The sequence below is a fragment of the Furipterus horrens genome, unplaced genomic scaffold, assembly GCF_987537825.1.
Source record: "Furipterus horrens unplaced genomic scaffold, mFurHor1.1.pri manual_scaffold_5, whole genome shotgun sequence".
In the NCBI taxonomy this organism is placed as follows: Eukaryota; Metazoa; Chordata; class Mammalia; order Chiroptera; family Furipteridae; genus Furipterus; species Furipterus horrens.
This window is the reverse complement of record NW_028327175.1, coordinates 179,735,073-179,748,656: the sequence shown is the minus strand read 5'-3', so window position 1 is coordinate 179,748,656 and position 13,584 is coordinate 179,735,073. Positions and strand designations below refer to the sequence as shown.

Sequence of the window (13,584 nt, the reverse complement as noted above, 5' to 3'; positions counted from 1 at the left end):
GGCCAGAATTCCCAAACCTCTGTTCTGTGCCTTGCTTGGGTTCTGTAGGAAAGCCTGGGAAGCCTCTTCCCTTCCTCTCCACCTTTCCCAGGCTCATCCCACACCTGCCTCCTCCAGGAAGCCCCTAGGATTTCTCAGGCCACTCAGATCTCACTCCTTATTGCCTACTGCCTGCATTTTGAATTTATAGAGCTCCTGTCCTGGGTTATTTTTCTATCCTGTGTAATGAGCATTCAGAAACTGTATCCTCCTCAACACCAGGCACAGAGCCAGGGTTAAATAGAAACTAAATGAGGGTTAAAATTAACTGCTAATCCCCCCAAATCCAGGAGACTCTGTAGAGCAGCTGTGCAGGTGATTTGGCATTCTGTCTCTGGAAGCTTGCACTGAGGATGAATGAATGAATGAATGAAGGGACAAAAGCATGTGTGCAAAGGATAAGATGCACTGTAGACTGTTCCTGATGGCAGGCAGCCAACCTCTATCATGGAGGTGCAGGAGGAAGGGCATTGGTGTGGCCGCCAGTTTCTGTCCTGGTTCCACAAGCCCAATCAGCTATTTCCAAGAGCTGTGCTGGGCTCAAGCTCCACTGCCCAGGTGGTATCTAGAGGCTCCGTAAGACCACAGTGTGAAGAGTCTTTGCAGAGGGAGGCCCAGAACATGAGAGAGAGGTAATGCTGCCGTCTGTTGTGCAGGATGGAGAACCTGTTTATCAACCGCTTCATGCACATGTTCCAGTCTTCCTGGAGTGACTTTGCCGACTTTGAAAAAATCTTCGTCAAGATTAGCAACACTATTTCTGGTGAGTGTGCCTTTGGGGGCTCTCATGGTGCTGGGAGACTAGCCTGGGACTGGAAAGTGCTGCGCCACCCTGTTCCAGCATGGCTGCCCTGCCAGGCCCAGCTGCCCAGACCTCCCCATTACCCAGGCTGTCATCCTCTGCACCCGTGCTATGTTTCCATAGCTGTTGCACACTTTGTATTACTACCAACAATGCACAAGAGTTTCAGTTTCTCTGCATCCTCACCTGTTGTCTTATAATAGCCATCATGGCAGGTGTGAGGTAGTTTTGACTTGCATTTCCCTGATCGTCAGTGTCATTGAGCATTCTTTCATAGACCTACTAGCCATTTATATGTCTTCCTCAGAGAAGTGTCTGTTAAGTCCTTTGCCCATGTTTAATTGAGCTATTCGTATTTTTGTTATTGAGTTGTAGGAGTTCCATATATATTTTATACATTAACTCCCTCATCAGATACATATGTGCTTTGCAAACATCTCCCATTCTGTAGGCTGCATTTCACTCTGTTGATTGCTTCCATTGCTGTGCTCAAGTTTTTCAGTTTAATGCAATCCCATTTGCCTATTTTTATTTTTGTCCTTGAGAAAAGGGTGCCCAGGAACCTTCTAAAGCCTAGCTCAGGGAGGACAAGCTGGTGCTTCCTGACTCAGTGACAGGCAGGGGGACAGGCTGCTGGACATGGCTGGAGGAGCCTGAGGTCAGCCAGCTGTCTAGGGAGTACCTGCGGGAGAGAACCCAGCTGGGCCCAGACTGCCCCAATGAGATCTCAGGCTTCTCTCCTCCATAGAACGGGTCATGAATCACTGGCAGGAAGACCTCATGTTTGGTTATCAGTTCCTGAATGGCTGCAACCCCGTGTTGATCCAGCGCTGCACAAAGCTGCCTGAGAAGCTCCCAGTGACTACAGAGATGGTGGAGTGCAGCCTGGAGCGGCAGCTTACCTTGGAGCAGGAGGTTGAGGTAAGGCCTGCTTTGCTGGTGACAGTGGTCCAGGCCAGAGGCCCAATTCAATGGCCAGATCACATTATGTTGGCAGAAACCATCTTCTATGGGCCAGTGCTTGATGGCCTCATGATGCCATTCCTAGGTTCATCTGTTGAGATAATGGTGGGATCAGCTGCCCTCCGTGAAGCAGCTTCTTCATTTTCCTGGGCATTTATGAAATGTCTTGTCCAACATGGGAAGAGGAATTGGCAGTGATATTGCTACACAATGCTAGGGCCTAGGAACATAATAGCAATACTTTCAATATCAATGTCAATAATTCAAAGAGCTCCCTCTGACTAGGGGCCTGTTGTGGGCCAGGCATTGTGAGAGAAGCTTTACTCGCATGGCCATCAAATTGTTACTCACTTTAAAAAGGTGAGGAAACTGGTAAAAGAAACAACCATACAGCACTTAAAAAAAAAGAAGAGGGGGAGAAAACTCATGAAATTTTTGACTTCGTAATTCAGATGCTGATGTCATCTGCTTCTGCCCTCCCCCTCTCCTCAACCCTTCCTCTAGCCTTCACCTTCAGGGTTAGCCCTCTTCAGTTACAAGACAGACCTAATCTTGAGAAAGAAAGGGTTCAAATTGCCTCTACTGTGGGTCTTGTTGGACACAGTGTCAGGCATGTTCCATGCTGGAGACTTGAGGTCCCAGGAATGGCCCTTGGCCTCCCATCAGTTGGCCTCTTTCTACTAGAACCAGGATGGCTGGGCCTCCTGCCATCTATCCCCACATATCTAGGTGGCCTTCTGCTGTTTCCAGTCATCCTATCTTGCTTGCTCAGCTTGCCTTGGGGCCCCAGCCAAAGTGGGATGGTCAGTGCCATCTGTGGACAGATTTATTAGCCCCCACACCCTGCCCACCTGACTCTGGAGGGCTGTCTTCCCTGATGAAGCCCCCAGGAAAGGCCACTGCTCCAGGGCAGGTAGTCCTAGCCGCCCTAACTTTCTGGACCTGCCCAGGCACCTGGACCCTCCCGGGTTACATAGACATCTCACAACAACACACATGCCCTCATGCAGGCAGCACACACAGCAATATTCCTCTGGAGGTTAATTGCTGAGTGTAGTAATGCTGGTTCCGTGCTATAGGTTTCAAACTTCAGAGAATCATAGAACCTTAAAAGCCAGAGAATCCTAGAATTAGAAGGCATTGAGCAGTCATGTGAAAGGAAGCTTAGGATACTCAGGTTGGTATTCCTCTAGAAGACTCAAGTATAGTCTGGGAAGAGCAGTTTTCTACCTCCCCTCAACCCCAGCACATTCATTCTGTAGTAACACATAACTACAGAAAAGGGTATAAATCAGGAGCGTCAGCAAGTTCAGTGAATTTGCACCAAATACTCATCCCACTGGGCCACCAGCCTCAGACAAGGACACAGAGCATATCACTCCTGCAGGCACCATGCCCCCTACCCCAGCCCCTGCAGCTTCTCCCTGCCCCAGAAGAGCACCCCCACCTGAAGACCCTATCTTGACCCTGTAGATGCCTGCCTGCCAGCCTCCTGCTCCCAGCAGAACCTCCTACCTCTGAAGACCTGCCCTCTTTCCTGCTCTCTCCCAAGGGTGACTGACAGTGGAGTTTGCCTATTTTTGAACTTTATGTAACTGGAGTCCTAAAGTGACACTCTTTGCTGTTTGATTTACCTATTTCATCTAGTCCATCTGCTTTTCTCTTATTAAACTGTCACTCTGGTCTTTCAACATCTTTCATAAGGGTCAAGCAAATTTCAGGTACAACAAATGTAAAACTGGCCACTGTCATTTTTTTACCTTGTGAAAAATGCTCTACAACCCAAAAACTCTTGACAAGAACCAGCCCTTGAGCCATAGAATAAAAGAACTACAAATTCTGAACTCCACTGAATTGCAGGGGCCTCCAAAGCTGCCTATCCTTCCCTCTGGACCTCATTCTAGGGTCATCTCTAGCTGACACTGATTTGGACATATTTTCTCTGGCTTCTTGCAGCAAGGGAACATCTTCATTGTGGACTTCAAGCTGCTGGATGGCATTGATGCCAACAAAACAGACCCCTGCACTCTGCAGTTCCTGGCAGCACCCATCTGCTTGCTGTACAAGAACCTGGCCAATAAGATTGTCCCCATTGCCATCCAGGTAGGCTACCAGCCTAGTTCTTTCCCTGGGTGGCTTCACCCTCAGCAGGCAGAGCTCAGGGAGGAATTTTTTTTTTTTTTTTTTTGGTGGCTCCCTTCACAGAAGGGTGCTGACAGCTCTACCAGGTAGACAGAAGAAAACAAGAACCTAGGGCTTTCTGCCAGCTGTGTGGAGGGCTATCCACAGGGACAGAAAGAGTTCCACTCCTCAAGACACACTTGAGAAATTCTTGTAAAGGCAAGGTGCTCTGTAGAGTTCCTACCCTGGTATGACATACTTCACCCCAACCTTGAGGAGGGGCCCAAATCAAAATGTCAACAGGGGCCAGGCAGGTGAAGCTGTGACAGAAGCTGTAGACTGAAGCCACTGTGAGGCACCATGGAGGCTGGGTCAGGAACTGGGTTCACCCTGGGAGGCTGCCTTCAAGTACCCACAGGTCTTGTTTCTACCAGGGGCAGTGGAAGAGGAGAGAGGGGAGCAGTTTGGTGGAGAGGCAAGTGGGAACAGTTTCGTGCCTCCCCATTACTGGCTGTCCTCTTCTTCCTCAAAGCACCAGGATGCTGCGACACTGTGGGAGCTGGTATACAGACAGCAGGAAACAACACCCAGGACAGGACTAGGTATAGGTCCTTGGTACTGGCCTACACAGGGGACCCATGGGGGACAGGCAGACAAGCATTCAGCAAACAGTACTTTTAACCAACTGTGAACCAGGCATTGGGTGGTGTAGACATAATAGCAGGTGATTTTGCCAGGTGCTAACCACATGTCAAGGCTGTCTATCCCTAAGGGTTAACCTGCATAGTCCACATTACCTTATCCTCAATTCTGAAATTTAAAAAATTCTAACACTCCCATGTTTTCCAAATATTGCCAACAAATTTGTTGGTAGCAAAACTTGCTCTGAACCAATAGGAGAGGCTATTAAAGGCTTTATCCCATTCCATGTAAAACTCATATGTTATTTCAGGAATATTCATATGTTTGTAAAATATTATGTTGCCCCAAGCCTGAGGTGGGAAACAGAGATGTCACACAATGAAGTATACACACTGCTAAAATCTTACCAATCCTGGATTCTGGAACATATAGCCATCAGGGTCATAAGTAAGGACCTGCCTCTATTAATGTAATCATCATTGTAACCCTGCAAGGTAGGCAGACACTGTTGCTAGGGGCTGTTTTCCTCAGATAGGGAAACTGAGGCACAGGTGCACAGAGTCAGTGGCAGAACTGTGACTCACACCAGGCCGTCTAGCTCTCAGAGATCATGCTCCCCCCAACCCTGTCACCCAGTCTCTGGGGCATGTCTCCTCAAGAAGAGTTCCAGCCTATTACCAGAGAGAAGCCCTGTGCTTAAGAAACTGAAAATGGTAAAGGGACAGGTGATGTAAGAGATGTCAACAGGGAGGAGACCCAAGGAGGGGGTCGTTTGCCACTGGTACATGCCTTTGAAGCAGCCTGTCCTCCATAGACCTCATGGGTTGGCTTGTAGTCAGGGGCCTGACTTAAGTCCCAGCTCTGCCACTTGCTTACAGGCCAAGGTACCTTTGGCAAGTCACAATGTTCTCGAGTCTCTTCCTTCTCCTGAAATTAGAAACGTTGCAAGCTATAAAGCACTGTGCAAATGAAGGCCAGAGAATAATAAATTCAAAATCTAGTTCTGAAAAAGGTCCAAGAAACTAAGTAACCTCTCATGTGGCTAACAAAAGAAGAAGAAAAAAAGCCAAAATATACAAGATTAGACAGAAGAAAAAAGGCAATCACGGATTTTTTAAAAGCATAATGATGTGACAACAAATTTGAAAAACTAGAGGCTATATTTTGATAATAATGTGATGGTGGACCTAGAAAACCTAAGAGACTCTAATTTTTTAAAGAGATATTAAAATTAATAATTTATCCAGGTGTCAATAATATACTCTTCAAAAAAACCCATTAGCTTTTCTCCATGCTAACAATAAAATATAATACCCATATAAAGAATGTAAATATCTCTTAAATAATTTTATTATTTCCATGTAATAATATCTTAGATAGGTAAAATGAAATTATACCATTAACATAAACTTCTCTTGTTTCTTCTTACTTTTATTACTGTGGCTGCCTGAAAATTTAAAACTCCATTTGTAGCTTGCATTATATTCTATTGCACACTGCTGTTTTTGAGAGAGACATGGAAATTACCTTCTAAAACATTTAGTATGAGCTTGAGGAGCCCATTTTTTCACCCCCTTCCCTAGTGGCAGTCAGCTCTCCTCCTTCATCACTCTGCTCTCTACACTGATCTCTGAAGGGCCTACTGCCCAGCACAGCCCTTCGCAGCCCCACTCTCACCTGCTTCTGCAGCTGGAATGCCATTCTCCCACTCTTCTCTGGTCTGGACAATTCTCTGTCATCCTAAATGTCCACCCTCCATGATACCATGTCCTCCTCTGAAAATGGGGTAATGACAATGCCCACCTTTCAAACAACATGACATCACACTGTAGGGTCCTGAAGCCAAGCAAGCTTGATGAATGCAAGTGATTATTGGTATTGGTAAAGCTAAGGTCCAGGGCCTTGGTGAATGGAGAGGGACACAGGTAAGGACCTAGCAACAGCAGCCAGACCATGGAGTATGAAGGCTTTCTTTTCAGGCATTAAGAAGTGACTGAGTGTGTATAAAGAAGGGATTGGCACAACATGATTTATATTTTAGAAAAAAAAGTCACCTTAGCCTGCTGTGGAGCTGCAACTGAAGAATGAAGACAGCCTGGTCTCTACTTGGCTGCAAGTCTGGGCTAAAAGGACAGTGACCTGGGACACTGCATCGTGAGAGCCCTAGAGCCCTGGGAACTGGAGGAGTTAGTCAGGGCAGGAAGGGAGTCAGAAACACTGCTCTGAAGCAGAGCCTGAGGAACAGCAGTGTTTAAGGGAAGAGCAGAGGAAGGGAAACTGCCGGAGACCAAAAGGCAGCCAGAACCAGGAGGAGGGGCATCGGGTAGGGAAGGCAAGAGGTCTGGTGGAAGAACACAACAATGTGCCCTAAGCATCTAGCACTTACTTTGTGCTGATGCCTTCATGCCCTCTTATTCACTCCCCAAGATAGCTCTGTGAGGTGAGTGAATACTGTCCCCTTATTACCAGATGGTGACAACGGAGCTCAGAAAGGCTCAGTATATTGTCCAGGGTCCCATAGGTAGAAGTGATGTAGCTGGAATGAGAAACATAAACCGTCAGCAGTCTGTCCTCCTCCATGATCCTCTAATGATTCAAAAGTCACTGTTTAAGAAATCTGGATTCTTCTGGAATTTCTGGAGTGGCCAAGCTCTCTTATAGCTTATAGTGTGGAGTGAGAGATTATAGTGTATTTTCTTCTTCTATGTATCAGCTCAACCAAGTCCCAGGAGATGAAAACCCCATTTTTCTTCCTTCGGATGCAAAATATGACTGGCTTCTAGCCAAAATCTGGGTGCGCTCCAGTGACTTCCACATCCACCAGACTATCACGCACCTTCTGCGCACACATCTGGTGTCTGAAGTTTTTGGCATCGCCATGTACCGCCAGCTGCCTGCTGTGCACCCAATTTTTAAGGTACAGCAAGCTACTGCCTCACCCAATGGGGGAGGGTATCTGGATTGGGAAGGGACAAGATGGATGGGGAGGAGCCCTGACCTCCCCACAGGACTGTGACTGGGAGTGGCCAGCATTAAGCACCCTGGAGAGATATTCAGGGGCAGTAATGCCTGCTGACAGCCTGCTGGTTCCTGAGGACACAGTACCTGGGGCTTGACTCCCTAGTGGCCCAAGGCAGGAGAACAGAGTTTAAAGAGGCAAGTGAGCTCAGCATGCCCCTGGTCAGAGCATAGGTGGCAGCTCTCACTATCACTGCCCTTCTCTCTTCCTGAACCCTATCTGTACTGACTGTTGGGATGACTACAGGCCAAAAATATTTCCATGTGCCTCAGTTTTCCCATCTGTAAAACAAAGATCACACAGTACACCTGCCTCATAGGGTTATTGTCAAGATTAAAATAGTTAATAAATTTAGAGAGCTTAAAACAGTGCCTGGCACATAGATGAGCTCTATACAAACTTTGACTGTTGTCATTTTTATCACTATCACTACCACAATCACTAAGCATCAAAGCTTCACCCCAAGCCTGCACCAGCTACTGAGCAGTGAAGACCTTCATGCCAACCTACACTTCCTCCCTGAACCCTAGCATCACCCTCCACAGTGGACCAGATGGAGGTGCTGAGGGTCCCTGCAGGCTCCAGGGGAGACACAGACCTCCTCAGGGGCCCTGGCCAGACCTTCTTTAACATTTTCTCTGACTCCTCCACCCAGCTCCTGGTAGCACATGTGCGGTTCACCATCGCCATCAACACCAAGGCTCGAGAGCAGCTTATCTGCGAGTATGGCCTCTTTGACAAGGTGGGTGCCTCCCACCCCACTCCATGCAGGGCAGACCCCAGCTTGGTGGGCACTCACTTCTCAAAACCTCCATCCCACCTCAGGTCCAGATGTCCTCCTAGGAGGCTAGGCCCCTAGGCACCATGGGGTTGGGGCCTGGGGAGGTGGAGGCTGGAGGCTGGAGGTGAGCAGAAGGCTCCCTCGGTTGCGTGACAGGTCTCTGGCACCTACCTGGCCACTGGGTGGTTCTCCTCTTCTGAGTGCATTGCCTGCAGCTTACCACCAGCTTTTCCTCCTCATAGTGTCTCCCTGTCACCTCTCCCACCCCACCCCCCTTCCATCTTCTGGCATATGGGTGCAGACCCTGCCTCCTGGCACCCACTCCTCACCTCTTATGCACTAGGGACCTGTGTCCCTCCCCTACTCTGCTGCCCATCACTCTGTAAAGAGCCTTTCACCCTCTGCCCTTCCAGGCCATCAGTGCTCCCAATACATTCTTCTTCTCAGCAGGGCCTTGGTCCCTACTCTTTCCTTACATTCTCCCAAGCAGCACCCAACCGTGCTTTGACCCCTGGGTAACCTTACCAAGCCCAGATTCTTTCTCCCCTCTCTCCCTAACCCCTGCAGCCCTCACCCTGACCTACCTCCTTCCTACCTCCCATTAGCGAGCAGCCAGGTGATCACTAAGGTTGAGCCACTGTTGGGGTTGCAAAAGACAAAACCCAACTCAAACCAGCTGAAGCTGGACAGGAGATGTACTACCTCATATACCTGAACATATAGGAGTGAGGGAGCCTTAGATGAAAATGGACCCAGGGACTCAGTGTCCCTGGGATCCAAGCACACTGGCTCATACTTTTCCTCTCTCTAAACCGTTTTAGCCTCATGCTCCTGACAGGCTTTCCCCCACTGGAGCTCCAGGCTCACATTTCCACACAGTGACCATCATCTCCCTTCCCAGTAGACCATACAGGGAACTCCAATTAGTCCTGCTTGGGTCAGACCACCCTTGGGGATGCATGTCTGCTACTCCAGCACCCAAGTCCTCCTTGGAAGATTCTGTGGCCTGACTGCTCAGCCCCCATGTATGCGTGTTCATACCTGAGAGCAAATGTGCCTGTATCTCAGCCACAGGGAGGAAGACTGGGATCCCTCCTTGTGCCTTTCTCCATCCCTCACCTAAGCACACCACCAGCCTTCAATAGAGTTGTATGGGTCCTGGGAGCAGGTGTCTGTCCCTTTCTCTCATCCAAAGATCTGTCACTGAAAGCAGTATTTGGACTATGGGCAGCCTGTGTTCAAAATTCATAATGAGAGCAGTCTCAAGGCTGCAGCAGCCCAGGACCCCACTCTGCCAGCTGTCCTCCCTGCCCTACATGGTAGGAGTTCACTCCTCCCTCTGCAGCTGCCTCCAGTCTCTGCATATACCTATCCACTTCAACCCCTTGCATTAGGTCAGGCAGAGGCTCCTCCCTGTGATCTCTTCATTGGGCTGCCCTGGTGTTCTCCAATTAAACATCCTCCCACCCAACCACACGGGACCTGACTCTGGCCCTCTGTGTGCCTGGCCACTGCACTGCTAATCAGTTTCTCCTGGGAGCTCTGGGGGCCGGATGCTGGAGGAGGAAACCAGCTTCAGCTTACATCATTCTCCCTTCCCTTCCCCTCAAGGCCAATGCCACAGGGGGCGGTGGTCATGTGCAGATGGTGCAGAGAGCTATGCAGGACCTGACCTACGCCTCCCTTTGCTTCCCTGAGGCCATCAAGGCCCGGGGCATGGAGAGCACCGAGGACATTCCCTACTACTTCTACCGGGACGACGGGCTCCTGGTGTGGGAGGCCATCAAGACGTGAGTGCATGCTGGGTGTGGAACCTACTCCAAACGGCCAGAGTGGAGGGCCTGGAGGAGGAGTGAACATGAGCACTGATGGACCTAGCCAGGTGCCTGGCTTTGTCACCAAGGCACTGATGGAGGAAGGAGTGTGTGTGGGGATAGTGTGACCTTAAAGACCTGGACATCAGGAGTGACAGGGTCACTGATGGGGCCCTGCCCTGGGGTCTGGGGGCACAGCTCTGAAGACCCTGGCTAGATCACCACTGATAGTTGGGCCCCTTCTCCTGAGCCAGATTTGCAGCTGACGTGGTGGGCATCTACTATGAGAGTGACCAAGTAGTGGTGGAGGACCAGGAGTTGCAGGACTTTGTGAAGGACGTTTATGTGTATGGCATGCGAGGCAAGAAGGCTTCAGGTAAGGACCACTCTCAGCTCTCCTCCAGCCTTCTCTTCTGCTCTTCCCTGCACTTCTGAATTTCTTTGGGCAACACTGGCTTATGGCATTCATCTTGGTACCTGGTGCTGGGGCCAGAGTCCCCAAAGGACCCTTTCCACCAATATGCCTCATGGAGACATTTCAGGGCTGTTACCCTGATAGCCTGGGTCAAAAACATCAGGACACCATGCCAAGCTACTGTCTCCTCCCAGGGTGTCTTGCCCATGCCAGTCCCTCCAGTACTAGTATGGGGACCCCAGGAAAGGACTGGGGTGGGAGTGGAGCTCTACTGGTCAGGTGTCCCTCCTGGAAGGTGGGGCCTTGGCCAGACCCTGGCTCTGCCTTAGGCTTCCCCAAGGCCATCAAGACCAGAGAGAAGCTGTCCGAGTACCTGACTGTGGTGATCTTCACAGCCTCAGCACAACATGCAGCAGTGAACTTCGGCCAGGTGGGCAAGGGCAGAGGAGCCCTCTGGGTGGGAAATCACCAAGGTCACTTTGACCTTGACTACTACTGATCTGCAGGGAGAGATGCCCCTCTTCTTAGTTTTCCAGCCAGCCAATCAGGCAGAGAAAGACAGGTGGAACTCAGGCAGCCTCAGGGCCTGGATCAGTTGTGTTCCTATTAAGGATTCTGCCCACTTAGTGGAGGGACCTGTTCGTTGGGGAGGAGTGCACAAGTGGAAGGGAGGAAACACAGGTAGGCAGTGGCTGGACTGTGTGTCTGTGGCTCTCCCTGCAGTACGACTGGTGTTCCTGGATTCCCAATGCACCCCCAACCATGAGGGCCCCGCCACCCACGGAAAAGGGTACAGTCACCATTGAGCAGATCGTGGACACACTGCCAGACCGAGGCCGCTCCTGCTGGCATCTGGGTGCAGTGTGGGCGCTGAGCCAGTTCCAGGAGAATGAGGTGAGGCTGTTCTGTCTCTTCTGGCAGGCAGGTTGCCCAGGGTTAACCCACTCCTCCACCTCATGGTTTTGTTAACTCAGAACTCAGGGCAGATACCTGCTCTCTGAGAATCCTGAGTTCCAAGGCTGAAGTGGCCACAAGGTCCTCAGGCCTGAAGCTTGACGGAGTTCAGGGTAGCTGAGACAGGACAGCACAGGGGACTCTGCTCTACTGGTTACACTCCCCCCAGAAGACACCCCCACCACCTCCAGCTGTTGATGAAGCTCTCTCCTGTGAGTTTCTCTCTGGAACCCCAGAGGTAACAACTAAGAGTTTCCTGGGTATCCTTCCAGACATTTCCATACACCTTGTTTAGCTTAATCCCAAAGCTGGGTGTCTCAGTAGACACAACCCTATGGCATTAGCTCAGTGCTGCACAGAATTATTGTACCAGGCCCAGACCCGTGGGCATTTAAGTTACTATAGGGCATTTGCGAATGTGTTGGTCCCTAGCTAACATCTTTGGATACATTTCTTTGCGCATGTGTTCAATAGGGCCAGAGGATACACTCCTAATAGGGGAGTTTCTTGGTCAAAGAATGTTGAGACTGAACTTACCTTCCACAAACTAAATCCCAAATCCCATCAATAGCATATGATGCTTCTCCCACCCTTTCCAGCCCTGTCTATGAAACTTTCCAAATTTAACAATCCAGTAGTTTTTTAAATATGTCTAGTTTTAATTTGAGGACAGCAGTGTGAGTGTGGAAATGAGCACACCACCCCAACAGGGTGAGAGAAGGCCAGCACTGGCCCCTCTTCCTGTTGCCTGGGGCCAAGATGGAAAGGTGAGAGTGCTGTGTAGCACAGGCCAAGCAGGCCTCCATGGCCATGTGCCTGCCATGGCCTTCACATTAACTGCACCATTATATGACCTTATAGCCACCCTGCAGCAGAGAGGTGCAGTTATTTCTCCCACTCATCTGTAATCCCCCCATCTCCACCCTGGAGGCTTTCTTAGGGAAAGCCAGGCTGGAGATGGAATTCTCAGCAGACAGCAAATGGCGACCCCTGAGGGTGACTACAATGGGTGGGATAAGGGCTGTCAATTAATATTACTATATTGCAGAGTAACCTGTCTATCTGTCTGTCTGGGTTCTCAGCTGTTCCTAGGCATGTACCCAGAGGAGCATTTCACTGAAAAACCCGTAAAGGAGGCCATGGCCCAATTCCGCAAGAACCTTGACTCCATTGTCAGCGTGATCGCTGAGCGCAACAAGAACAAGAAGCTGCCGTATTACTACCTGTCTCCAGACCGGATTCCCAACAGCGTGGCCATATGAGTGGCTGCCTGAGCCAGTCTCACCCTAGGATGGCCACCTGTCCCAGCCTCTCCAGACTCCAGACTGTCCAGGTGGGGAGGCTCACAGGGTGGCCCTGGGGCAGGACTTCTGGCATTATTTCTCTCTTCCCAAGCCTACCAGGATTCCTGGGAATTCTGCCCTCAGGTCCCAGGCTGACTGGCTTCAAACCAAAGGCTGCTGCAGGTTGGGCCACTTTATAGATAAGCTACAGAGCATGTTCTTTTTTTATTCCTTAGTCTGGAGTGAATCCCATACTTTGATCCAGGTGTGGAAACATTGCAGAGCTCCTCCTACACAGAGTAGGATGGTGCAGCTTCCTGCCCTACACCTAGCTCAGCACTTCCACACCAGCAAATCAGGATAACTGATAGATGTTTCTTCTTGTTGGAGACATGGGATAATTATTTTCTGTTCTATTTATGCTTAATTCAATTTGTTGCATATAGTACATGCCCAAATAAATTCCTGTTGAGTGAATTAAGAATTGGTTGTTATAAAAATAAAATTCATTTAAAACTGGTTTCTTTCCACATGCTACATTCCAACCAACTCGAAAGAGCTCACATCACCTTCCCCGACACAAAAAAGCTATAATCATTGTGATTCCATCTAGGCAGAAGCCTCTCCACTACCCCCAGTCTGCATATCTTCAAGAAGCTCAGCCAAACCCAAGCAGAATAAATATAATGTAAACCATGCTTCAGAGTCAAACTCCTCAAAACCAGAGTTAAAGAGAAAATCTTGAAAGTCA

The 13,584-nt window shown here is 49.5% G+C and overlaps 1 protein-coding gene across 1 annotated transcript in view; it reads left to right on the top strand.

Moving 5' to 3' along the window:
* Positions 1 to 13,353, top strand: part of ALOX5 (arachidonate 5-lipoxygenase) — a 59,703-nt gene extending 46,350 nt beyond the window's left edge. Inside the window, exons 5-14 of the mRNA XM_090278393.1 lie at positions 696 to 802; positions 1,590 to 1,762; positions 3,761 to 3,907; positions 7,281 to 7,484; positions 8,242 to 8,328; positions 9,979 to 10,157; positions 10,436 to 10,557; positions 10,926 to 11,026; positions 11,320 to 11,490; positions 12,633 to 13,353. Coding sequence (XP_090134519.1) covers positions 696 to 802; positions 1,590 to 1,762; positions 3,761 to 3,907; positions 7,281 to 7,484; positions 8,242 to 8,328; positions 9,979 to 10,157; positions 10,436 to 10,557; positions 10,926 to 11,026; positions 11,320 to 11,490; positions 12,633 to 12,812 — 1,471 coding nt within the window. The 3' untranslated portion in view covers positions 12,813 to 13,353. The remainder of the gene's footprint in view (positions 1 to 695; positions 803 to 1,589; positions 1,763 to 3,760; positions 3,908 to 7,280; positions 7,485 to 8,241; positions 8,329 to 9,978; positions 10,158 to 10,435; positions 10,558 to 10,925; positions 11,027 to 11,319; positions 11,491 to 12,632) is intronic.
* Positions 13,354 to 13,584: the final 231 nt, after the last annotated feature.